This window comes from Drosophila nasuta, chromosome 2R, assembly GCF_023558535.2.
Source record: "Drosophila nasuta strain 15112-1781.00 chromosome 2R, ASM2355853v1, whole genome shotgun sequence".
Classification (NCBI taxonomy): Eukaryota; Metazoa; Arthropoda; class Insecta; order Diptera; family Drosophilidae; genus Drosophila; species Drosophila nasuta.
Genome location: NC_083456.1, coordinates 10,248,829 through 10,276,137, shown reverse-complemented (window position 1 = coordinate 10,276,137; position 27,309 = coordinate 10,248,829). Strand labels below are relative to the sequence as shown.

Genomic DNA, 27,309 nt, shown 5'->3' with positions numbered 1-27,309 from the left:
TGTTGAAATTGTATTTATGAAATTTATGTATTACACACACGAGACTTCGGGTGTCTGAACTTGTGGAAATGCAATTTACAGTTTACGGGTTATTGGGAGTTGGGAGTTGGGCCGATTGCATTGGTCAACAACTGGAACAGAAAAGGAAACAAAGAGTAGTAAACTTTGGAAATTCTCTATTGAACAAAAATAAACTGTAATTTGATGTATGGTAGAACTTTTGCTTTTATAAACTTTGTAATCTAATCAATGGTAGATGCTGTCTTAGTAATTTATTTACATCTTCTTTATTGCATGTCTTCAGGGTGTATACAATATTGGTATTTGCTTTGCTTGTTTATTTGCCATAGACCAGCAATAGCAATAGCTTATTTTACTCGTGAGCAGCCAAAGCTGAATATACCTAATAGACTTGAGCCTCTTGAATGGCATTAACTCATCAATTAGTAGCTAGCTGAGAGTCGCCAATTAAATTCGAATTTTCATTTAGTCGATGGACCACAAAACTGGGTCGGCAAACTAGCGTTAGGACTAATTGAAGTGTTATACAGTAAGAGGAAATCTGGTTGGGTTGAGTGAATGAACTGGCTCCAGGCAACGGACGACACTCATTAATTTTCAGCTAACAGGGCAACTAACAGGGACTGTTAAGCAAAGACAGACGGACGGACAGACAGATAGAGAGATAGACAAGGCAAAGGCGAATGAAGAGAGACTAGCTGTCAGGCAGATTCGCACAGATAGAAATCTTCACCTTTACCTTTTTGCCCACACAGATTCCGGAGGCGCAGCACAAAAAAATGTTTAATTACGGGGTAAAATGTTGAACGCTGAAGAGACAAGGCAACAACTCGCATATTGACCTAGCCAAGCGGAACGTGTCGAGTACGGTTAACTAACCGAAAAAGCAATGAAGCTACCAAGCTACCAAGCAACCGGCAAACAGCAGCAGCCGGCAACCGTGTTGCAAGAACCCTTTGACTTACCCATTGACAGTCATGGCAGGGCGGACAGTTGGACAACTCTAGCTGTTGTTGTTGTTGTTGTTGGTGGGATGCGAGGGATGGCAAATGTCATTAGCATTCCGTTCTACATGTGTCGACTCGAATGTGCTGGGCTTTGACATACGCGCATGGGGCACACGTGGGTGTCGTAACGGTTCTCAATTGGATAGACTGACAACGGGAAGCATAGGAAGATGGAGAGGGAGAGAGAGGGATACCTATGTTAGAACTACTCATATGTATGGTACGTCGTTGACTGTCGACCTTTGCTGTTGACTTCTCCACTTTGGCGAAATTAAATCTGAAATGCTAATAACATGGGCACGGCCTGTACTTTGCGCTTGAATAACTAGCCCAATTGAATTCGGTGTTCCCGCACCTTCATTATACCACCATCTTTATCAGAGAGTTGCTGTTTCTTATGTAGTCATTACAGCTGTTTAAGTTTTACGTTAATTTGGGTCTGCAAAACACGCTGGGTTGTAATATGTTCAGATAGTACAAGGTTTCTTCGGATTTGTACATAGTACAAATGACGGAAATAGTTTCTCCTTGTGACTCTCACTAATGACTCTCCAACAAAGATGTTGACGAAGACGTTAAATTTTTTGCTTGATTAATCTGGGGCAAGCCATGATCACGATAAAGTGTTATAAGGTGCGTCATTAAGACGGCTAGAGATAGTTACACATGAATGGACGTCTATAAATAGATCTTAATTTATACGCTGTCAGTTTTAAATAAGCAACTTAAGCTGTATGTTAGTAGCAGCTTAATTCCATACGCGGTGCAGTATTTGATTTACGAATAAACTTATCTGAAAATGGTTTTATTATTATATTTGCATATACATATTATATTTTTTATATGGAATCAAGTAAATTTAATTTAAATATATCTGTTGTTTGAGGTCGTATAAGTAGTTAGCTAAAAGCTATTCGCTAGCTTTTGCAGCACTTTAAATTTTACAATATTATTACCTCCATCCTGAGTGTCCTGACTGTCACCCCATCAAGCTAATATAACAGCCTGACATTCACTTATCTCAAGTTCAAATCCTGTCCAGCAACAGCTACTACAATTACAACAACAACAAGGGATATTTCAGCTTTGGAGTAAAACACTTTAGTAATTGGTAGCTTATATCCTTAGCCAAAGCGCTCATTCAAACATCGCAGTCAAAGTCAGTGTCGTGTTTTGGGTGAAGAGTGAGACGGGAACCAAAGAGCCATAGTAGAGTGTTGGCCTTTCAGATGGTGGCTGGGATGGAGGAGGTGGAGGAGTAGGGAGGGTGAAGCTAAAGCCCAGTTAACTGTATCACGATTATGCACAAAAGCTGCTCTGTCAAGCTAAATGTGAAACATCGCAGAAATGAAACAAATGTAAAACGGGATGGTACGGGATGTCTTTACATATACATACATAAGTACACAGGTAGAATGGATCTTTTCTTTATGCTTTTGCTTTGCGCTCCTTTTGCCTCATCTCCATTCTCTGTTTATTTCCCAATCCGTATGCCATTTAGACTCTCGTTGGGAATGCCATATGTCTGCGAGTCTCTGTCCTGTCCTGAGGAAAGAGGACAGAGGACAGCAGGAGGACCTGGCAAAAAAGGTATGCAGCTTTGACATAATTAAACGCATTTCAAAGATGAAGTTGTCGTCCTCCCAGCTGTTCTTTGTTGAGTTGGAGCATATTCCTGTTCCGTGCTTTGTCATGACTCTCTCTCACACAACCACACACACACACACATAAAATACATATATAGATATATAAAGTATACCATAAGTCTAAGGTGTGGTAATGGCGCCTATGCCAACGCCTGCCCACATTGATGATGAAGCTGATTATGTTGGCCGATGATGAAGATGAAGTGCTGCTGGTTTATCAATATTACGTATACGCAGGGGCTGCAGTTTAAAAAGATTTGTGCGGCATCTGAGGCGTTTAAAGCATTTTATTTGTGAGTTATTTAGTTCGCAGCGAACAGCACTTCAGTTGATGGCATTTTCAAGTGGTTTGTTGTTGTTCCTGGTATTTCGAGGTTTTATGATGCTATTTTTCTTGTTGAAGGTGCAAACATTTTCAGGTTTGAGAGTGTGTGTGTTTGTGTGCGAGATGGGTGCTTTCGCCATTGTTGTTGCTATTGTTTTTGTTGGATTAATAAATTATGCAGACAGTGAGCTGCCTTGGAGCGTTTCTGATGTTGATTATGTGTCGCCTGACACCGGACATTGCCACATTACGTATACGTATAGTATATATGTATGCCACGTACGCTCCCATGCGCTCGTCCCAACTTGGACGTTAACTGTTGTTGTATGATGTTTGTTGTTGTTTTTGCTGTTTATCAACATGACCAGAATGTGTATGTTGCTAGTGGCGTCGAAAGCGAGGCGTTGATATTTTCCTAGTTGCTGCTGTAGTTTTGCCGCCTGCGGGCAATGTTGATAACTCTGATGACGTTGATGAAAAACTTTTGATTGATGTGGTTGCAAAAACTTTATGCTGTCATTAGGCACAACCAAATCAAACAGAGAGCGACAGAGAAGCCACGCCCGGAGAATGTGAGAAAGAGAAAGGGTTTGTTTTGCACATGTAGTCGAGAAGAGTTTTATTTATGTCGAGCGAAAGGTTCAAGCTCAAGTTCCTGGCGTAACAAATGACAGTCGGCAAAGTTGTTTACGCCACTCGAGCGACTAAAAGTTTTGTTTATTAATTAATTGAAGGCTCGTGTACGTATGTGAGCAATGTTAAGTATTCGTTCTCCCTCCATATACGAGTACAAGTGTACTTTGTAGGGTTGCCAGCACTTGAGTAGGTAGGGAGGATGCCAGGTCAATTAACATAATTAAAGGTAAATACGGGCCATCATAATCCAATTATATTTTACAGAAATATTTTTCTTTCTTTTTGTGAACGAACTCAATGAATAGTGTCATTCATAATTAAATTGTGAAACTTCTTTTTGTGAAGAGTTTTTCTCTCCAGTGGAAATGAATTGAAGATTGCAACCCAAAGAATTAATTCGTTTTAATTAAATTTCATACATATTTAATTCGAATAGCTGTAGCCACCTGGCAACCCTGCCTTCTGCTTGACGTTCAAGTAGTATTTACTTGTGTTTATTTTTCCCTCTTTTCGGCTGTTTTGGTTTACGTTGTGGAAGGTTCTGCGCTACCTGTGGCATTGTTGTAATGTTCTCTCTTCGAGGCCATTTATTACAACGTGTTTTTCCTAGTTGCAACCAACAATGCCACACAGTCTTCTTGTTGCGTTGGGCTCTTTCTCTCTCTTTTACTAGTCTTTTCCCCAATGCTGTGCACTTTTCAAACTTTTCTCGTTATTTTTGCACATTCGTTTGCTTTTTATGGGCTCTGCTACACTAATTACCTTGTTTTTCGGAGAATTAACTTTTCGATTACTGTTGCAGCACTCGGCAATAAGCAACAGCAACAACAACAACGCCAAGTACAGTAACGAGAAGAAGAACAACAACAACTTAAACAAGTTCAAAGGCAAAACTCACAAGTGCAGTTTGGAAAAGTTGTGAGCTATCGATATGAAATGGGGAGAAAATGCAGTTCACAACAAAATTATTTGTTGCCGTTTGCTGAGTGTGCTTAAATGAACTTCTGACAACATTTCTCCAAAAATTATGAAAATATGGTAAAAGCAACACATTTGCGCCACTTGCAATAGGCAGTTCGTGCAGCACAGGCTCTAAAAGTTGCTAACTATTGCAAAATTTACGAGTAGTTGCTATCGTGTTGGGAAAAGTGCCAAGTTACTAAAGGTAAACTAATTCGTTCCCTAGTTTGCAGTTTGTAATGTTTTCTTCTCAGTTTGTTGACACAGTATGGAGTGCTGTGATTAAAAATTTATAGTGCGTTGAGGCCATACGAAGTTGATAGTGAATAAACTAGTAACTCAGCTAGTTAGTCAATCAGTTTTTCTTAACCTAAATTCAAAATGCCAAACCCCAATTATAGCTTATATTTTAGCTTAATAATACGATCGATTTATACATACTTTTTTCTTAATTTACATATAACTAATTACTTTGTTTTCCAAATTTCTCTTTCTTACAGAAAAGACATTCAATTGCAACTATGACTAGCCTAAAAGGTACGTAAATTTGTCAAAGTTTCCATGTGAATTTGAAACACAAACATTTTAAAATAGTTTTCAACTTGAACATAAAGATCTCAAACACTTGGCTGCCAAAACTTTTCTACCTCCTGTCGGGTATTTCAATAAGTAGTAAGTTAACCAGTTTCTCAGGCAGTTCTGGTTTGCTTTTTGCTTCAACAACTTGCAGTAAATTGTCCATTAACTGTAGTATAGTAAGGGCAAACATTTCTGCATTTTGCAAATGTAATTACAATTCATTTTTCTTCAAGTTCTTCTTTAGACGTCTCGGCAAGAAGGAGCATCCATTATCCGTAGCTGTCCATAACATTTTGTTGCACAGTCGTCGCTAATCTTAGCCGACAAGTTGGCCTTCTCAGCCCGTTGTCTGAGTCGGTCTATGTCTTCGTTTCAGTCTTTTGCGTTTTTCTCTTTTGGTGACTGTTTAAATGTCAGTTAAAATCCCATAAATTCTCCTTAAATGACTTCTGTCTGCCGCAATTTTGTAGCTTTTCCTTGGCGGCAGCAATAGAAGCAGCAGCAGCAGCAGCAGACGCTGTAGCAACGTTGACCCGAAGAAAATGTTAAGGAGTCTATGGAAAAAGGCGTAAGACAGTCAAGCTAAGGAAAGAATTACAGCAGTGTTGGAGTTAATGCTGAAGCTATGGATGGAAATGGTGTTGGGGATGAAGCTAAGGCTGAATTAACTATTAGGGGAAATCACAAAATCCTTTGTCGTAAATAAAATTTCATTTTTCTTTTCTGTAACAGATAAGAATATTTCCTGTTGTCCCACTGCCAAGAATCAGACTCACACACACACAAGCAGAGAAAGACAACTGACCACTTGTGCGCTTGTGTGTGTCGCAACGGTAGCCGTTGCAAGTTGCAAGTGGCAACTGGCAAGCAATGCGAATGAAACATATAAACAGGACATGGCCAGTGGGCGCAGGACAATGCCAGAAAATGGTTGCCAGCTCCACTGAAAGTGCTGGCAAGTGACGCAAGTTCGCACAACTTGTGCAATTGGTTCAATAAACTCATTAAATGCACTCAACTTTTTGCTCTTGTTTTTCTTCCACGCAAACTTTGTGGGTCTGCACAAAAATGACGGTCATTCGGTCGCCTTTCCTCATTCTCAACTTGTCGCATTATCCTTTTTATTGTTCTCGACATTGCAGCACATTATCCCCACTTGTTTTTGTCCTTACAATTCCTTTTTTGTTGCGAGTTTGCTAACTTCTTTAGAAACTTTGAAATATTTACATGGCCTTGCAACAATTGATTTAAAAATTGACAGCGCAGAGTTTACTTTGAAATATTAAATTACTTATATATCTACATATTTATACTGTTTAAATACTCAACTTTTAGACTATTTGTTATGATTCTGAATTGTGAATTTTTTACTCCCTATTATACATTTTTTGTTTGCCAGCAATCAAATAAAAAATAGAGTATTTAATCGTCGATTATTGTATCTTATTTTGTTTGCTCGTATAAATATTTGGCCATAAAAGCCATTTAACTTATTTGCCTCAGTTTCGCTTTGTCGCTGTCCTTTTGCCAAGCCGCGACAAACAATAAATTTTGTGAGAATTTGGCCACATTTTAATTTGTGGCTCAACGGCATAACCCAAACCAAACCAGAAACAAAGTCAGACCCACCACAGGCAATCTATATTCGAAGGCAAGCAGCCCCCAGCAGACTAACACCTCATCCTGGCACGGGGATAACCGCAGAATTCATCGTTGTGGGCTACCCCAAGAGGCATGCGAGGAAAAACCGCCGCATTGCATTCCTCAAATTGCAGAAGGCAAACTAAGAGTAAGAGCTTTTCAGCATGAATAGAACAGAGTATGAGCATGAGGATCTGTGGCTTTTTATATATCAACATACATATATGTATATATATGTATTTATATGTGCATGGACTGGCAAAAACGTGCAGCAAAATTGTCAATTTATTTTTTATGCCTTCTTGAAATTTACTGCGATTTTCGTTTTGCAACGAGCAGCAGCAGCAGCATCAGCAACAACGACAGCTGGTATACCGCAAGCAGGAGGTGGAATAGCAACAGCAGCGGCAGCTTGTGCTTCTTCTGAGGATGCCAATTTGTCAGCTGGCAGTTTTTGGTGCCATTGCAAAAATTCTTTATGAAAACTTTGTTTACGACAATCAACTCAGGCTGGAAGCCTGTAGCTGTAGCCTACAGACTGTTAGGCAGCCAGTGAGTCAGTCTCCTCTGCACTCTTTTCTGCTTTACTTGGTTACCCTGTTACCGCTGTATTGAGTTGACAATATTTTTAATAGAAACTCTCAACTCTCGACGCCCAAAAAGTTTTCTCTTCGCAAATTTGCAGCCAGTGCCAGTGCAACCATTGTGTCCCCAGTTTTGGGCCATATCACAGAAGAGACGAGGGGGCCTCAGGGCCGAGGGACGGCTCTCTGTTTGTGTTTCAATTTGTTCGCCTTTTATGGAATTATGCACTTTTGTCAGCTTGCTGCAGTTTTCCTACGATTCGCTTGCCCCAAAAATTGCAAATGCAATTGAGTTTTACTTCAAGTTGAAGTAAGAACTATAGCACAAAAGATTCTCTGTTGGTTATAAGTTCTATTTTGCTCGCCATAAAGTGTGATTTATGAAGGGAAACTTAAGACAATATTCTAATTGGTGTTAAATGAATAAAGTACAAACAAATATTGCATATTGTTAAGTTTGTCGTTGAACAAATAAAATGAAAATATCAAAGCGAAAATTTAACAAATTCTATTATTTTTAATTGTCTTAACTGATTTTCAAATATACTGAACCTGCTTTGTGTTTATTTTACGTTCAGGTTAAATGACATTGTAACCCATAAAGTTTTCTTAATTAAATAAAGCACTTCACTTAACTATGTCTGTTTATTATGGCGCTCTTAAACAAATTAAATTTCTCACTGCAATCGGAATTTCTAATACGAAATGTAATGTGCTCCTAGATGCCATTAAAAGTGTTAATTTGTAGGTTTTTTTTTGCATTTTATAGTTTCAATGTGCGCCGGGTTCGTTTATATTTTGCTATTAAGGAGAGAAAACTCCACTTGGTAGGCTATCAATTTGTGCTGGTAAGCCCGTAGCTTATTTCTGGCATTACCCAGGGATTCCAGCGCAATGCAATAAAAGTCGAATAAGTGCATATTGCAATTTCAGTTTTACTTTCCGTTGGTTTTGTTTGTTATTTGTATTTGCCGCTCATTAAAAGCTGTCAATTGTTTCTCTTTTGGCATTTACAACCTTCTTAACCAGCATTGCGACTGCTGAATGGTGCACTCATATGGTTTATTCTTATACTATTTATATCCCATTTTCCGCCCGCATTTGTTGCCAGCAAATCCCTTAAGTGCACTGAGCTACATTAAGGAAAACTCCCATCTTAGTGGTTTCAGATTAAAGTACCCCTTTACTCTTCACGACCCTCTCTTTCACTCTCTCTCTCTCTCTCAGTCTCTGTGCAGTTGGGCGACAATAAAACTTGCCCAGTTTTTCTTCCATTTTCCGCGCTCCTTTTGACAATTTGTCGTCGCCTCTCCTTGCGCCAATTTTATGGCACGCCCCCGCAGGGACAACTACGGCCAGGACCAGCACCTATTGTGTGAAAAACGACGGGGACCCAAAGAGTGTGTAATAAAGCACAGATGATATATGCTCCAAGGGGTGATCACTGTTGTTTGGTTCAGTTCAGTTCAGTTTGGTTTCGTTTTGGTTTGGCTTGGCTTGGTGTGGTTGAGCCGCCTGGATATCGGGTAGGTCGTTTTGTGGGTTGCCTACTTTGTCTAAATGCCCTGCGGTAACTCAGGATTGCAATATGCTGTGTGTGCTTCATGTCTCGCATATGATTGTCTGGCCAAAGGGGCCAGCAGGCAATGTTACAAAGCGGCAAATGATAAATGAATAAGGGAAGGGCGAGAACAAAGCCTGCTTGAAATTGAATTGGAAGTTCACAAAATAAGGGAAATACGAGAGTATAAATTAAATTTTAGTTGTCACCCATTATCTTTTGTATCTATAAGCTATTTTGTTGTATTTAGTATTTAATATGTTTTGAGCGTTTTTATTTTTCAACTCATAAACAAGATTTTGATATAGTTCTTAAATTGACTGAACACACTAAGCCATAAAGTAGTAAGCCAATAGCTTATAGCATATTGGCTTCAACTAGACTATGAGCGCTCAGCTTAGACACTTGCCGTTGGCTGACACTTCATTGTAGTCGTTTCGCAGCTGGAACTGCTTTTCATCTTGAGTTGCGGCAATCTTGCAACTCAGTCGGGCCACAGTCAAGTTCATCGCACTAAGCTGCTGTCAGACAGAAAACTCGTGCAGTTTCCGTGCTTCCTTCTGGCCATAACTGAGGAGCCAAAGAACTTGAAGTACCCATAAAAGTCATTAGACTTTAAGTTTTAGTATGTAAAAGTGGCAGACGACTTGAGGTTAACCTGAAGTAATTTAAGCAATGCCACTGCAGCTTGTCTTTCTCATGTCTCGACGGTTGCAACAGTCACAGCCTGCTGCAGCATTCACTCATTTTATTTGTTCCACACTTTGTGGCGAAATGTAAAAAAAAACGTAGTCGAAAAGAAGCAACAAGGATGCTCACGAGAACTCCGCACATATGAGCAACTCAATAAATCAATATTTGAGTGTCTGGCGGGGGTAAAGGCCCCCAATGCAATTGTCCATAAAATGGTAGCTTTGGCACTGTCAAGCTGACAACTCCCGGCCTGTGATCTGGCTGGGCCTATCCAGGCTTCGGCAGGATGGATGCCTCTTTTGGCGTGGCGTTTGAGAAAATGACATATAAATTTGTTTTTAAAGGCGCTTTAAGCACCCTCAAATGAGCACCCTGTGGCCACAAGGCATACCAGAAGGGTGTATTAAGCAGAAAAATAATCTCTCAAGGATTACGGCAGTTTACTTTAAAATTCCAAGAGTGTGTGAAATGCATTTCAAAGTAAATTCATATAAAAATTTAAACTGCTTGTGGTCATTTTGGTTATCTTTGACTTCGGTAAGTCAATAATTTGTATTTAAAAGATTAAAAAAAAAACAATTTTTTAAAATATTTGTTGTGTTTTAATGAAATAAACTGTGAGTATTAAAAAAATTGTAGATCTTTTATCTTAAGTCTTATTTACTATTCCTTATAGTAAATGTGTACCTTTTAGTTTTGGATGTGTGAAATTTAAGAAACCGAAATAAGAGAGAACAAGACCCAAACAGTTAGTAGCTTTTAGCTGGGCATGCTCGCCAACTCTCACATGGAGACACAGGCATTGTGTTTTGTTTGTGGCGCAATCGACAACGGCAACAATAAGAACAACGATGTGGATAGGAAAAGGGCGTCGACAGCGTCACAACACCCATCTGCACCACACCCAGTCCCACACCGCTTCCTGTTGCCCAAACAAAAAACAATCACTCGGCTACAAACAAGAGAGCAGCAGCAAAAAGAAAGAAAGAAAAAAAATAAATCCGGAAAAGGACGTTACGCACGCATCAGTTGACAACCCACTTTGTGGGGATGGAGAAGCAGCTTGAGCTGCGTGGGGGACTGCAGGAGATGAATGGGTGGGAGGAGATTTTAGTGCGGATGTTTGCTATGCTCGGCCGCCCTTTCATAAAATATTTCAATATTGTAACAGATTTTTGGCTGCCAACGCCGCGGCATGTGTCATTATTTTGCGTATTTGTTTTTTGTGTCAACTACGAACTGCCAACTCTCAACTGGCCAACAGACAACTGCCAAAAAAGGCCGGGCAAAAATATTTAAGGGCTTTCAATCGGTTACCCAGCTCTACTCTGGCATCGGCATTTGGGGCGACAATCCCACAACGCATCATATAGGGTGTCGTCTACTTTTCGTGTAAATTGAATCAATTTAAAATAAAAACAAAAACCAAAGGGATAGAAAAAATTGCGTCAACAGCCAAAAAATCAGATATTTAATGCTAATGCCACGCCTACATGTGGCTGGCTGGGCTGTTTTTATGGTGCCTACAAGTATGCAATATATTTTTCTATAAGCACACACAGTCGCACACACACATCCACACTTACATCATTTGCATTAAATTTCAATTCAAATATGTTTTTTTTAACATGATTACTTTTGTTGGGCCTGTGCCATCGTGTGCATTTATAACTAAATCCCAGAATAAGCAGTTTAAATCCAATGGCATTGGCCCCGGCGACGCCTCCTCTAACACATCCGCCAATAGCATACTTACATACATACATATACGACCATATGTTGAATGCCACCAAATCCGTCGTAATTTGAATAGAATTTGCACAACAAATAAAATTTAAGCGCTCGTCGCATGTGGCTGGCAGGCAGGCAAGCGGCTGGCGGCAGGCTCGCGATTCCCTCGAATCCTCTTAATGGCATCATTTTATGCCCTTTGAAATGGCAGAGTCTTCGTATTCCATCAAAGAGCTGAGTCTGCAAAATGACAAAAAGCGACGAAAATAGCAGTTAATTCACAAATATTTCACTTTATGATTTTCTTGAATTATTTTAAGTGCTTTTCTGAATTTTTCCCTAATTTAATTAAAGTTTGATTGATTTTTGAAGTTGATCTAAACTTTTTTTCTATTATTGAAATATATATATATTTCTATATAAATAAATATATTTGAATTGATTTATCAAATTTTCTTTAATATGAATATCGGTATTTTATGCTCTCAATAATTGTTAAATCATTTCTTCAAATACTTTATTTTTGTAAGTTTCGTTTTCATGTGAATTTAATATCCCTTTTTCAAAACTAAAGTAAGAATATTTGGTATACTATTTCATTTAACCCACACTTAACATGCAATGGATAATTAATACTGTTCAAGTTTTTGTTGAAATAGAAAAAACAAGTTTAGACCAGAAAATATCTGAAATTGTATCCAAATTTGTAGTTGGCTGAATTAAATGTATTAATTGGTTGTGAGTTACTTTGAGCCAAGTGGAGTTTACTTTCGGCGAAAACAGAATTGCAATTAGCTTCGTGTTTGCCTGTTTCATTCTAATTGTTGTTACATTTGCATTCCTTATCTGCATTGTAACAATAGAAGCAGATATAATTAATCCGCTTGTTGCGTCTGCACTGTTGTTGCCTTCATTTTTTTTATATAGTTGCTTGCATTGCTTGGCGAAAAAGGCATTTCGAATATTCACATTCATATGCAAGAAAATTCGGTTACGGTTATTCCATAAGTGCACTTGCTCGTCCACTTCCAAGCATCGTGTACATCTTTCACGATATATGTATATGTATACAATATATATAGTACAAGTATTTAGTTTGTGTATATTATGTTACATACTATGTGCTCAGATATAAGCAGTAAAATACTTGCGCCATAAGTGCTTACTGAAATCACTTCCAGGCTGCTACTCCTTGCTGTCTGCCGCATCCTTTTACTTCCGCCATAGCGCTTGTTGCCGTGGTGCCTCCCAATGCTCAATGCTCCATCGTCCACTGCCATCCCTATGGAGCTTCTGCACTTTGGCGACTTTGTCGTCATCATCAGCGTGGTGGACGTCTCGTCGTCGTCGTCGTTGTCGTTCTCTTTCTTTGCCGTTAGTTGTTGTTATTGTTTGTTAATATGTGCTATAGTTCCACTTATTGTTGTTGCTGTTGCTTCTGCGTTGAGCTGTGTTGCTGCCACTTGTTTTGTTGGCTATTTCGCTCACGTAATAACGATAATAGCCCTTATTTCTTTCATTTCTTTATATATATTTTGTGAACCATTTCCGCATCCCTCTCCCTATCGTAGTCATCTATCAGCTCTCAGCTGTTAGATACACAGTACTCCATAGTACTCGTAAGTAGTTCCTACACAAGTCTTTTTTCTCTTTGACTTGTTCTCAGTCTGTGCTGTGCTGTAATTCTCTTCTCTGTCGTACTCGTAATGTTCGCGTTATTTTCTATTATTTATTTTACTTTTGTGTCATCAAATGCGCTTAACTGATTTTATATGAAAACCAAGAAGAAAATGCAAACAAACAGATCGGAAAGAAAGCACACGCAAACTACCACAAGTCAAATCACAAAGTCATGAACGTTGACAAAATGCGAGGCAAAAGAAAAAGCAATGTTTGGTAATGTTTGATAAGTCTAATTACCAACATGATGACGATTATGTGAATCTCTGAGTAAGAAGTAATAAGCATGGTTTTGGCTTATTCATATGCTTATCATGGTCATCTTTGTGCTGTGTTGTGGTTATGCGTGCTCATCACGTATCATAAATAATCTACGTGTCTCTTTTCACTTTCCCAAAAGACGACACGATACACTAACAGACATAAATATGACCTGACTTAATCTTTAAACAGATTCGTAGGTGTTGTTTGCGTCTTGACTTATCACAGTTGACCTAGAAGTCTGATGACTCTTCTCTGCTTTGGTTTGGGGCGGAATTCCATTATCTTAATCTTTATTTTCGGAAAAACTGAATATATTTGAATATGAGAATGTGCCGAAATAACATAAATCTAAACTTTGACTTATCGAGGTTGATCAAAAAATGTGCGAAATCGAAAGTTGTTTCTGCTTTCTTTTGAACTCAACGCTATTATCTTTATAATTAATTTCTCTTTGTGTCTGGCATTAGTCTATAGTTATATTAAGTTGGTGTTTGAGAAACCTCTTGTAAGAATTTGCATATGATACTCACGACTAACATCATGCATTTGACCCCGAAGGTAAACAAAATGAATTTAAAGTTCAGACTAATGCAAACACGCTTATCTTTTCGGAGTTTCTGTCTTTCCCCTTCTTCCTCTCTCAAAGAATACTTCTATATCTGTCTCTCTACTACTAATGTTGTTGCAAGTACTTTTTGTTGATATATTTTCACCCAACTCATTTCTCATATTAGCATATTTTTTATCTTGACTTGTCATTTCCTTAAATTCTTTGTTGTTCTCATCTTCATTTTTTATACTATATGGGAAGTAACATTTGTTGTGTTGTACTCTTATCATTTCCGTTTCCTTCTTTTGTTGACAACATTGTGATGTAATATTTTGTAATATATTAAAAAAAACCTTTTCCTCATCGCACATCTATCATTGATAATATTAATTAAAATGCAAACAGCTTGTGTTGGTTGAAGAATTGATTTTCTGACCGAGTCAATGGATTGTTTGGTTGTTATCTGTCCGTTACAGACAAGTTAAACTGAATCTAATGCTGTGGCTTGCGGACACGTTTGCCGAGCTGTTTGCACTGCCATTTAAGTCGCATTAGAGACCCATTTAATCTTAAGCTTTTGGCATGTTATTCTTGCCATTTGTGTAATGATGTTTGGCACTCAACGTTCAATAAATTTGCCAGGTAGAGAATGGCAGCAAGTAACAAGCATCTCGCTTGCTCGCTCGCTTGCTCGGTTACTTGAAGGCAGAAGCAGGAGTCGACAGACATTGTCGACAATGTCTTAGGCCCAATAATTATGTGGGTGGTATTTGGGGCACGTTCACGTACAACTGAACAGGCTAACAAACAAGTGCATTAGAAGATTCCCTTACTCGCACTCGCACTCGTCCTCCGTACTCGCTTCATCTTGTTGTGGGCATGTATTCCCGATGTAATCGTGCAACTGTACAGCAGTTTCAATGTGGCAAGAACGATGGCACAGTCATCATCAGTCATGCGTGCGCAAATATTTTAAGTGCTTCCTGAAACGTGCCTCACTGCCTGCCAGATACGCAGATCTGCCTGCCACATACTATACTATAGATAGATACACTGCTGCTGCTCTGCTGCCACCGATGATTGCCAGGATATCGCAGCGCAATTCGATTTTCAACATCAGGTGCGTGCCGCAAGTACGGAATGTGTGCAGAGTTATCTCAATACTTCAGCTTGCAACTGCCACATTATAATATCAATGAACATTCGCTCGGTCTTATGCTAAGCGTCGCCCAGGGACACGATTATAAATAGGAATGCGTAATAAATAAATAAAGTGTCACTTCCCTTGTTGTAGCGAACTTTGTTATTATTAAACATTTCTATCAAAATTGAGTCACCTGGTCATGAAAGATGTAATTAAAGAAGTCTTAAGCAATGGTGAATAAATTAAAGAACAGCATTGGTCTATTTTCTGTTGTCAATTGCCTTCGTAGCCTCTGGCAAGCTATGAATATTCATTTAGGTTTTGCCGAGTTTTTAATTTGAATTTTTAGCTGAATTAAACTTTAAGCAATGCATTGTCTGTTTAATTCTCAAGCAAATGCAGACAATCAGTTGCGTTTGACATATCTTATGATATTCATAGAAGATGCAAATGTCAATTTCCTAAACTGAACAAGCATGTTTTTAATTAGATTTTCAATTTTGCTCCTTGCATTTTGTGTATATAAAGGATGCTGTTTTGTCATCTGTGTCCACAACCACCAACCACATGAATACCAATAAATTTGATGAAAATAATCTATTTAGCTGCACTTCGTTTCATGGTCTTAACCACACGATGCATTGTTAGCTCAGATAGCGCTTATTTTACTCATTGAATTATAAATATGATAAACAATTGTTCAAATTTTGTGAATAAAACCATTAACGCATAATTATTTATTTTAATAATTTATGTTCTCTGATTTATTCATAAAAAAAATATTTCAGTTCGATGATTTTCGGTTAAATTTTGTGTTGAATTTCGGTTGATTGTTATGTAGAGCAGAAGAATTTTGTTTCTCTAGTCTGCAAACTATTGTTAGTGGTTTGGTAATCCACGTTCACATATACACTTACATACACTCACACACTCACGCACATACAATAGTCGCATAATACATTAATGCTGTGATGCGAGTGTGCATTATCCATTGAGTACATTAGTTCTACCACAGGACAAAAGCCCAAAATCAGACTCATTCACTATCTCTCTCTATCACACTCTCTCTCTTATACTTTCCCTTTATATCTCTCTCTTTCTTTCTCTTTCTCTCTCTCCTTTTGTCGCCATCTCTCTAGGGAATAGTTAAGCTGATTGTTGTTATTGCTGTCGTAGTGCTGCACTTAGTTGTTGCTGATAATAGTAGTGCGATTTAAACCAAATGATAAGTGCAGTCACTGGTTGACTCTACAACTGACAACTTGAACAAAGCTGTGAAAATTTCAGAAAGCAAAAGTTTCTCCTGCGCGAGAACAAGAAACGCATAAAAAGTTCAACTTTTCTGTAGGCGTAGCTGAACAAAATAAAAAAGAAGAGCTTAACTTTATATATTATGCTGCATTAGAGCCTGCCAAAAACAAACATTTAACACCAATGTGATGCGTTGGGGTGTTAACCTCTGTTAACCAAAGCGTAAACATAGCGAAAATGTTTTTTCAACAAGGCGAATATTCAGATAATTAATTTATTAATTAACCAAAATACATTTAAGTTCCCATAATGTTACTTTTAAATTGGGTGTAATGAGAAATTGTCACAGCAATCTATGACGATAAAAACACAAAATATAAAAGAAAAGACTACAATATATATGCGTATTAAATCAACCATGGAGTGAAGCTTTAAATATGTTTTGCTAAATAGAAGTGTGTCGCCTAAGGGTTAAGCCTTGTTAATGTTATTTTTGCCAAAGTAAATACACCCAATACATTACAGTGATTTATTTTAAACGCTTTGCACAGTTTCTTGTCATGCGAAAGTCAGTTTGACGCAGCAGGGGACCGCATGAGGAGAGGGGGCGGTGCTTGAAGGTATGGCTCGCATATTGTCAAGTACATGAAATATTTGAAAACATTTGCTGTATTTGACAAGCAGTCAAACTTAAGCGGCCACTCGTCAACTGACAGTGCTCCCAGGAGCGAGACAAGTACCCGCAGGCTCCCCAGTTACAAGTGGCTCCCCGTCGTCATCTTGGTCTGGTCCCAGGCACCGACCGTCTAAGGTCCCGGTTTCCCAATAGCAGTTACCATTCCATTAAGCTTGGTAGAGCAAAGAAACATGAAATGAAAAAAAAAAGGAATTCGCAAGAAATTTCATTTCCTGGCGTTCAACTGGCTCCGGTTGCCCCCACCCCGCTCTACTCGTTTCGAGCTAAAAAGAGAGAACTCAAACCGTGCCACTTCAGGCCAGGCCAGAACAACTCGAGTCACTCATTTGGCCTTAACATAAAACCAATTTAAACTTCTTCTGCACGGGGTAGAAGCTCAACAATCGACATGCGGCTGGCACTCTTCCCCGCACCGTTCTTCCTGAATGTTGAACTGTTTAACGTTCCCTCAATATGCAAGGAGAGACAACAAGCTGCCCTCATTCCCTCACTCGGCTGCCCTTCTTTCCATTTGAGGATAAAAAGTAAAAAAACAACAATTTTAATTTCATTTTGGCGCAGTATTTTAAAGTTGACTTTCGGCTTACCCACCTGACTGTTTTTCTGTCTGTCCATTCGTCTGACTGTCTGCCTTCGCTGTGGGGGAGGAATGGACTCTGCTCCTGCGACGACAGGAAGGAGGCTCCGATTTAATGCGCGTGGGAAAAACAACAATGGCGGGCTGTGAGAAAAACTTGATAATACTTAGCGCACGCTGCTTTTTGGCTTTTCTTAAGCCCCAGGAAAAGCAACTTTTCCGATGCGGCACGTAGTGCTCATAATTATGTGGATTTTCGAAATTAAGTAAGCGAATGCTAGACAACTTTTGTATGAAGCCTCTTCGGTGATAACGATTAACGCTGGCTGCCCGGAGACGACGGACTGAGATTTATGCAGAGCTTGAGCAACAACAGGTGCGGGCAACGCTTTTCGAAGTCTTCTTACTGCCGTGCGATGCCTCTCACTCCTTAAAATAAGGCTGGCATCTAGGCTCAGTCAAATGCAAGGTGCAATTTAAATTCCAAATTTGTTAAACTGTCACAAACGCTCTGAATGCGAAATGAGCACAAGGCTCACAACATGCGAAGCATAATTATATGAATACAGCAAGAGCAGCAAAAGTAAGCAGACGAGCTGAAAGTGTGAGCAAGAGAATAAGGAAAAGCTGGGGGAGTGGGTGGAAAATCTGGTGCTGGAGTTGGCTGCAGGTGGCACAGGCCAAGGAAATTGCTTCAAACTGGCTTGCCGGAGCTAAACAAACAAGCGGCGTTGAATTACGATGCCACACGCACGTGGTTGCCACAGATGGAGACGAAGATGGCGATGGAGATGGCTATGGCTATGGCGACAGAGATGGGGTGAGGTGGTTTTCCGTTTTAGGTGGAAGCGTGTGCCCCACATGAGTAATAGTAATGATGTTGCCTCCCACTCAAGATGTGTGCCGCTGCCACCAGGCTTATGAATAAATTAAGAAAAGGCCGCTCGAAAACGGGGCCACTGGGAGGCGACGGCAGGCAGAGAATGACGACAGGGGCGGAGGCGAGACGGCGGCAGGAAAACGAAGGCGTCGCGAGAATAAAACAAACGACGCAAATAAAAAAAGGGCAATTTGAATGCGAGTCGTGGCACAAACAAGCGATATGCGCAAATCCTAAAATATCCTGTAAATTTTAAGAAATGCTCTTATGAATAAACCTTCAGATGAAGTAATTTCTTGGCATTGCTAATTAAGCAAGGTTCAAGTTTGAGAAGCAGCTAAAACAACATTTAATGAGAATCATTTACACTAATTGAATACTTATCAGCACACAGTAAAAATACGTTAATAAAAAAAAAAAAATACTTTAAAGTTTTTCGACAAATATTAAAATAAAGTTAAGTCTTTCATACATTCGCAATAAATGCTATCTTAAATTGCAAATACCCCATTGAAATGCATTTGCTACAGATTCAAATTCTAGATACTCATAGCAGCGGAAGTAAGGTGAAAGGGGGATGGGCAACTGTTGAGACACGACAAGACGGCAACAGAAGATAATGCCGTTTAAATAGAATCTGGTGACTGTTGGAAGGCTGCCGCGGGGCCGAACAAACTGCAGGACATAAAGAAAATGTCAGCACTGACACGCGCAGCAAAGCTATGTAAACGATGAGGCCAGAGGGGAGCAATGCAGATGGGTGGGTGGGTTGTTCTGGGTTGGATGGATGAGGAATCGGTGTAGAGCTACAGCTCGCACAGGTGATTTACATAGCATATTTAAGTGGAGCACTTTGTGAACTCGCATACAACACGGCACGATATCATCATCATGGCCCATAACGAATGTTGCACAAAATAAAAATGTGAATAAATGTAAAAAACAGAATGAGGAACTGCCAGACAGAGCGTTCAGTGGAGTTCAGTTGGAGAGCATGAAGAAAATAAGGAAATAAGCTAGGCAAGGACGTCGCAAAACATAAAGAACATATTTTTGACTAAGATGTATTACAAGCGACAGCATAAGGAGTTTGACATTTTTATTATGTTGCCGCCAGCGACACAAAGAGCGTAAGCAGCATAAGGCAAAAGAAAGAGAGAGAGAGAGAGAAAGAGAAGAAAGAGAGAACGAGACAGGAAGCAAGCGACTTGCAACTTTCGAGTTCCATCAGTCGGATTAGCGTTCGGAGCATTGCCCCAAAAAGTATGCAACAAAAAAGAGCGCAAAATGAATTTGCGACTAGAGGAGTCTCTGATGCGCACATAATTCAATTATTATTGCCCGCAAGACCCCAAGAGAAGTGATTTGGCTGCCTGATGCCTGCCTGGTTTAGCTGTTTTTTTTTTTTTTTGCTGCTATGGCTGCTTTAGCTGGCAACACAAGGGAAGAAGTACAATTTATTTTAAATAAATATGATTTATTATGTTTGGCATGGCTAAAACGCACGCTCAGTGCAGCCCCTGAATCTCCGGACCAAAGGGGGCAATCACCATGAAGGATTACGAAACATGAACGCCAAGTTTACACAGCACTCGAGATTGCCCCCCAAAACCACACGCAATATCCCAATCCCTGCCCCTGCTTCATTTCCAGTCCCAGCGCTAGCTTTCCATCAAGCAACCAGTCGACCTGTGACCCCAGCCACTACATAAAACAAATTTGACTTAAGGTACACTTTACGTTTTATGATGATGACTTACGGGGATGGAGTAAAGCTACCCAACACACACACACACGCACACACAAAATCGGAGGAAAAATGAAAATATCATAAAGGAAAACGCTGCCATCGAAGGGCTTAAATCTCAGGGAAGAATCCATCAACAGGTTTGAGTATTCGTATTGACATACATGAAAAAGCAAAGTACACACACACATACAAAAACACACTCGAACTCGTGCCATATAAAATTACTATGTGATTGAAATTTGATGATTTTGATGGATGGGATACAGTATTTGCCTTGACTACATCAGCTTTAAGTGCTTAAGGTCGATAATAGCAACAAGATGTGGCAAATATCAGCTTACTCTCGTGCTCAATTGAAAGTACTTTGAATGTGTGGCTAGAAAATTGGATTATTCAACAACATTATGCCTTGTTTCCTTCTTTCACCAGTGCTGTCAAAGTACAATTTCATGTAGCAAATCTACATACTATACTATATAAATATATATATATATATATGTTTGTGCGTATAGTTGGTCTGTTCATATTCAAGGAAATCTGCATAGATAATCCCGGTTGGACACGTGTCTCCTACGCTTTTGGCCACATAATTCAAATGATCATAAATTACATGGCAGCAGTTGTAATCAACTGTCCATTAGGCAGTACCAAGGAGTTATTCATGTCAGCACAAAATACCATTTAGCACGACATAAATGTTGAGTCAGCACAACAAAAACAACAGCAACATCCACACCAACAAAAGTAACAAGGCAGCTAAATGTTGCAGTCACAGCAACAACCAGTTGAATATGAATTTAATTCATTCACTATAATCAGAGTGAATCATGTGGGAGTCCATTCACTTTATTACAAAGCTCTCTAAAAGTGTGTCAATAGTTTATGCAAAATTAATTAATTGGTTGAATAAATCGTATTATAATAAAAACAATGCTAATTATATTATAATAATATCTCAATAATTTGTATTTTATAGTTAATGCGAATTTAAACGACTTTGCTCAACAAACGATAATGATGATAAAAATAATAACGAAAACGAAAAGACAATTATAATTGTTTGTATATTACTGTTTTAAATTTATAATAAATATGTCACTATTATTGATCTTTACAATCTTTAAATGCGACATTAACTCTGAAATTTACCCATAGAGAGAGATAGAGATAGCTATGAGAAACAGTTAAATATTTTCATTACCTTTGGCAACAGAAAATGTATGATCTGCAAAGAGCATCAAAAGAGCAAAGCAAAGCTTGGTATAAGGGGCTGGCCATTTAACTTGTTGGATCAGTGCTAATACGAAAACCCAAACCCAAATGCCAAACAACCTTAAAACGTTCGGTTTATGGTCAGGCAACGGTCGGGTAAATAGGATATTTATGGACCACAGAAGCCTGTGGACAAGTGGGTGTGTGGAGCAGGCCGTCCTCTCCGCCCTCTGTCTGACTGGTCAGACTGTTTTGCACAGCAAATAAACACACACCACACACACGTACACACTGAAAATGCGGGCAACTGTAGCATTCTAGTCGGGATTTTATGCATAACTAATTGGCTGTCTGTGCCCAGTTACGAAGCTCGACCTGGATACGCTTGTGCTCCCTTCTGGATAATTTCTGTGAGATTATAAGCAGCAGGGAATGCTGGAGCACAGTCATGCCAGATGCTGTTGCTCTTGTTGCTGTTACTCCTGTTGCTATCGCTGCTGGCTGATACATAAGAAGATTCTGCAGGGTTTTTGGGTCCCGGTCCCGCATGTCTAGAGACTCCGGTCGTGCGTGCCGGACGCATTTAAATTGTTGGCGCCTTTAAGCTGACGACACACTCCGGACTTCGACTTCAGTTAAAGTGCACAAATTTGGCACATTGTTGTTGTTGTTGCTGTTACTCGCTGTCGCTGATTGTTGTTTCTTGTTGCTTGTCATCAACGTCGTTATATTGTTATGGCCATTGTTGTCGGCGCGTTTGTCGTCAGCCCATCGTTTATCCCTCCCCCTTCCTTCTGCCTCCTTTCCTGCCTTCCTGTTGTTTCTGTGTTGTCAGCTAATTGAATTTTCAGCATGAAATTTAATTTATCTTTGTTGTTTGTTTGCGCAACAAATTGCCAAAAGAAGAGGAAAACACAAAAAATTCGAAATAAAATGCAAATTCAAAAGTGAAAACAAGTTAACAGCACTTTTTTCCTTACGTATTTTGTAATTTGGCTTAGTTTGTTTACACTCTTTATCACGTTAGATAAATAAACATAGACCTTATCATTTACTTGCAGCTCACAAAATGAAGTGGACACTGACCGTGCTGTTAATCTGCCTGACATCGGAGATCGTAAGCTGTAAGTGCTATTTTTTCTACATCATAGTCAGCAAACATCTTGACTAAAAAGCAACACACTTTTTCTCCCTTTCTCTCTCTTGCAGCTGAAACGAATTTGCCCCCCGTCTTTACACAGACTCTCAACAACATTGTGCTTTACGAGAATGTACCCGTGGGCACTGTTGTCTTTCGCCTAGAGGGCTACGATCCCGAGGGCAGCAATGTGACGTTCAGCTCGATTGGTTCGGATCACTTTAGCGTTGATGCTGTTTCGGGCAATATAACGCTAATAAAGCCATTGGATCGCGAGGAAACGGATAGTTTGACCTTTTTGGTAACCATCAGAGATCGCGTGGATCCAGCGGGTGAATCGGAACAGGACAATGTTGTGGAGCAGCCCATAACATTCATCATTCTCGATGAGAACGATAATCCGCCCGAATTCCAGGATGTAAGTCGTCAAATTTATAAAGAAAACACTATAAGAATAATAGCAAAATATATTTTGCGAATTAACATGTTTTGATTCCACAAAAAAAATCTGTAGTTTAAGATTTTTTTAGAGAAAAAAGGAACATTAATGATAAAATTATAACTTAAATTTCCCTCTAGACTCCTTATGAAGCCGATGTAAACGAAGATGCCGTTGTGGGCACAACAATATTCGACAAAATATTGGTCAAGGATCGCGACACAATTGGTGAAAGTTTAGATCTCAAATGCCTGCCGCAGCAGCAAAGTCCTGAAGCTTGTACCAAGTATGAACATGCCTAGACCTTAATTGTTTTCCATACTATAAATTACGTAAATACCTCTTAGATTCCGGCTTAAGCTGCTAACCCGTGAGGCGACTGTGCTAACTGCGGCCGTTGTGCTCAACGAAACACTCAATTACAATCAGCGCATGATCTATCATTTTCAAATCGAGGCCACTGATGGCGTTCATAAGACACAAACCACTTTTGAAGCACGTGTCAAGGATGTACAGGACAAGCCGCCCGTCTTCCAAGGATCACTATCGACCGTCATCGACGAGGACAGTCCGATTAACACGCTGGTGCTAACAGTTCATGCTCGCGATGGCGACACTGGAGAACCACGAAAGATTGTCTACGATTTGCTGAGCAGTAAGTTATTTCGTAGGCAACTGATTCCCATAATTCAGCAACTTTTCTTTCCCTAATAGACCCCAACGATTACTTTCTGCTGAACTCACAAAGCGGCGAACTGCGTACAGCTAAACCTTTGGATCGTGAGGCTTTGACTGACTCCACGGGCCTCATTCCATTACTGATTCGTGCCCGTGAACTTGTGAATGGTGTGCCCAGCGATGATCCCTTAACTAGTGCAACGGCTAGAGCTACTGTCACGATACGCGATGTCAACGATTCGCCACCCACTTTCAACAAAAAAGAGTATGAGGTGGCGCTGCTTGAGAATACGCCAGAAGGAACTCCACTAGCGCTCGATATGAGTGTCAGCGATGCGGATGTGGGAATTAATTCCAAGTTTTCTCTGCGCTTGGAGGATGTGTCGGGTGTGTTTGACGTGGAGCCCAAACTGGTCACGGGTTACTCGCAGGTCAACATACGCGTAGCCAACGGCACACTAGACTATGAGAATCCCAATCAACGCAAGTTCATTGTCCTGGTGGTGGCCGAGGAGACGGACACCAATCCCAAGCTCTCGTCAACGGCGACCATTACTGTGAGTGTGCTGGATGCCAACGACAATAAGCCCAGCTTCGAGCAAGAAAGCTACTCGGCCACAATCTCGGAGGCAGCTCTGCCCGGACAATACATCACAACGATTACCGCCAAGGACGTGGACTCCGGCAGCTTTGGAGATGGCGGCATACGGTATAGTCTGTCCGGCACCGGGGCCGAGCTGTTTCATGTCAACGAGCAAACGGGCGTCATTACCTTGGCCGATTGTCAAGCAGAACAGCGCAACAGGCGCCAGCGACGTGACCTCCATGAAAATGATAGCGATGCTCACGCACTTGAAATGCTCTCCATGCCGCAGCACCTCAACTCTGAGTTGCGAGAGATTAACACAGAGCCCACCGTGCAATATACGTTAATCTCGCAAACGCCGTCCCAGCCTGTGGCAGACATAAGCGCTGCCAATGCCGCTGCCGCCGTTGCAGCAACATCAACTACTAATGACGACAAAGCCGCCAGCAGCAAGGCGCCCTCGACGTGTCTTGACTATGAAACGGAGACCACGTATTTCTTGTCATACAAGGTAAGTTTGTGGTGTAGTCTGAAATTCTTGTGTGTGTTTGGTCGTGTGGGTGTTTGTGTTCGTAGGGAGTGGGAAAAGTGTCGTGGAAGACATCAATATTTATTAGCTGCAGATGGGTCAGTTACCCAGGTCAGGCAATTGGCGAGCGAACCTGAAAGCATTATTTTAACTGCAAAAAAATCTTTCAAATATGTTTTAATCTAACCTCAATTTTTTTGTTAGTGATAGTTTAAATATCAGTCTCTTTTAGCTTTTTTAGTTATTTATTAGTGAATTGTATTTCAAGCTCAAAAAGTTGAAATTCATGGATAAAAGTAGATAAACAGTTGGTTTCACGTATTTCTTTGTCCATTAATTTAGAGCACACTAATCTCAAGTGATTTAAAATATTATATAACAAATATATTTTAAATATAATATTAGCAGCTATCTCATTTATTTCAGATTATAATTTTTAAATATTTCAACAAATTTTAAAATATTTATTTATTAAGATAGACTATAATAATTCTAAAAACCATTCCATTCAAACGTTTATTTATTAGATTTTCGCATGCTCTTAATAGAGTAGTAGAGGCTCGATGTCATACTAAATTTATTTAATTAACACGTGAATGTTTTGTTTTGTCATTACTCCACAGGCCACAGATGACAATGGCCAGGGTCAGACGTCCGTGGTGTCGCTGCGCATTTCAGTGAGCGATGCGAACGATTCGCCGCCAGTATGCGAGAGTCCGTTGTATCGCGCCAGTGTGGATGAGGGAGCTTTGGTGTTCGATTCACCTTTAATAGTGAAAGCACGTGATGCGGACACAATGTCCAGCATTAGCTATAGGATCATTGGCTCGCCACAGATAGAAAGCATTTTCGACATTGACAAGCAGAGTGGACAGATTAATATACGACCAAATGCGAGCCTGGATGTGACGAATCTGAACAGTGAACAGCTTATTTTTGTGGTTGAAGCCAACGATGGACTATTCACAGCGAACTGCGGTGTCAACATCACTGTGCGCGATGTAAACAATCATGTGCCAAGTTTCTTGCAACACAACTATAGCGCTGTGGTCGAGGAGAACTCTGAGATTGGAACCAGTGTGGAGAAGCTGCAGGCCACCGATCTGGATACCGGCAAAAATGCCGAGCTACGCTATCGCATTCAACAGGGCAGCTTCGATGACTTTGGCATTGATGAGCGCACCGGCGAAGTGTTTGTGTCCCGCAAACTCGACTACGACAGACGCAACACGTATCAGCTGCAGGTGCAGGCCGCTGATCTGGGCACACCCAGTTTGACAGGCACCGCCACGCTGACAATTAATGTGCAGAACAGCAATGACAAGGATCCCTACTTTGTGCCCGCCACACAGCATGCCGAGGTGAGAGCAGATGCAGACACTGGCCACCTGGTGCACACATTGATTGCTCTCGATCCCGATGTGGCCACACATAATGCTCTGGAGTTTGCTGCCACCGACGACATCACGGCCATTGACAAAGAGGGCAAGGAATTGCCGCACAGCGAACAGTTCAAAGAGTACTTTGCCATCACTCGTAATGGTAAAGTGCTGGTCAATCGCCAGCTGGATCGCAATCTCTTCGCCGTAATGCGTCTCAACGTACTCGTCACGGATAGCACAGCACCCAATGTACAGCAGGGACGCGGTCTGCTCATCATACAGATTATCGACGTGAATAAAATACCACCGGTAAGTTAGGCATTGCTTACACTACATTTTACTTTTACTTATCATTAATGTTCACTCAAATTTGTCTCGCTTTCGGCGATGGGATTTGTCATAAAATGCTGTTGATCAATTTCGAATTCTTCATTCGACTCGCTGTCCAGAGTGCCAGACTCTGTGGTCAACTGATGATGCTTCTCAGCATATAGATTGCTAGGAAGAAAATAAAGTTAAAGTAACTATATTTCAGAGAAAAGAATTCTTACAGCGCAGATACACAGCAGCTGGTCTTCACAATCAGTTTCGTAAGGAATACAAGAAAGACAGCAAAGCTTTCGGGATGCAGATATTTGAGAGAAGCATAGCCCAGCACAATCTCATAAATGTTTAAGGCCACATTATCTAAGATCTGCATAATGATTGAGGGCATGAGAAGCTCTGGTTGCGAATTGGTTAATAAAGGATAGCTAAGATACGGAGATGGTCACTAGATAAGTGAGGAAACACATTCAGTTTACTCACATTGCAATGATGTTCGAGGCTAGACCCACGAAGCACATGAGAAACCGCATTAGCAGCAATGTAGAAATTAGGAATATGAACAATTGTCGTATCCAGATCTCCTGTTTCGACGTGTTGACTACCACCTTGACCTCACGCAAGTCCGAGTGCAAGCGATGAACATTCAATGCTGTCGCCTTATACAATATGGCAATGATGTTTACAAAGATAATCTTTAGCTTGAAATACGACATCCTTTCTGGCATCTGTGCAAGTTTCAGCTACGGCAATCTGAGTGCATTAATATTGATTTTTTTTTTCAATTTTCCAAATATTTATATAATATTTATGACTCAATTTTCACAACAAAAAATCTCCTCAA

The 27,309-nt window shown here is 40.1% G+C and overlaps 2 protein-coding genes across 6 annotated transcripts in view; one reads left to right on the top strand and one right to left on the bottom strand.

Moving 5' to 3' along the window:
- Nucleotides 1-27,309, top strand: part of LOC132785085 (cadherin-87A) — a 54,383-nt gene that overhangs the window by 23,129 nt on the left and 3,945 nt on the right. For 2 of the 3 annotated variants that reach the window (XM_060791067.1, XM_060791068.1), the window contains 7 exons: nt 5,096-5,132; nt 22,451-22,513; nt 22,599-22,945; nt 23,107-23,252; nt 23,314-23,621; nt 23,681-24,741; nt 25,383-26,450. In XM_060791067.1, the coding sequence (XP_060647050.1) occupies nt 5,117-5,132; nt 22,451-22,513; nt 22,599-22,945; nt 23,107-23,252; nt 23,314-23,621; nt 23,681-24,741; nt 25,383-26,450 (3,009 nt within the window). In that variant the 5' untranslated portion in view covers nt 5,096-5,116. Of the gene's footprint in view, nt 1-4,734; nt 4,801-5,095; nt 5,133-22,450; nt 22,514-22,598; nt 22,946-23,106; nt 23,253-23,313; nt 23,622-23,680; nt 24,742-25,382; nt 26,451-27,309 lie in introns of those variants that run through there. The other variant, XM_060791069.1, reaches the window with a different exon arrangement.
- LOC132785092 (uncharacterized) lies at nt 26,457-27,304 on the bottom strand. Of its 3 annotated transcripts, none has more exons than XM_060791080.1 (3): nt 26,949-27,276; nt 26,693-26,864; nt 26,457-26,639 (listed from the first exon to the last, which is right to left on the bottom strand). In XM_060791080.1, exons 2-3 carry the CDS (start codon nt 26,854-26,856, stop codon nt 26,495-26,497), a joined length of 309 nt encoding a protein of 102 aa, XP_060647063.1. In that variant the 5' UTR covers nt 26,857-26,864; nt 26,949-27,276; the 3' UTR covers nt 26,457-26,494. The 3 variants fall into 3 exon arrangements, with proteins under 3 accessions (XP_060647063.1, XP_060647062.1, XP_060647064.1); XM_060791079.1 differs by having other exon boundaries at nt 26,469-26,639; nt 26,693-26,893; nt 26,949-27,269; XM_060791081.1 differs by lacking the exon at nt 26,457-26,639 and having other exon boundaries at nt 26,751-26,835; nt 26,949-27,304.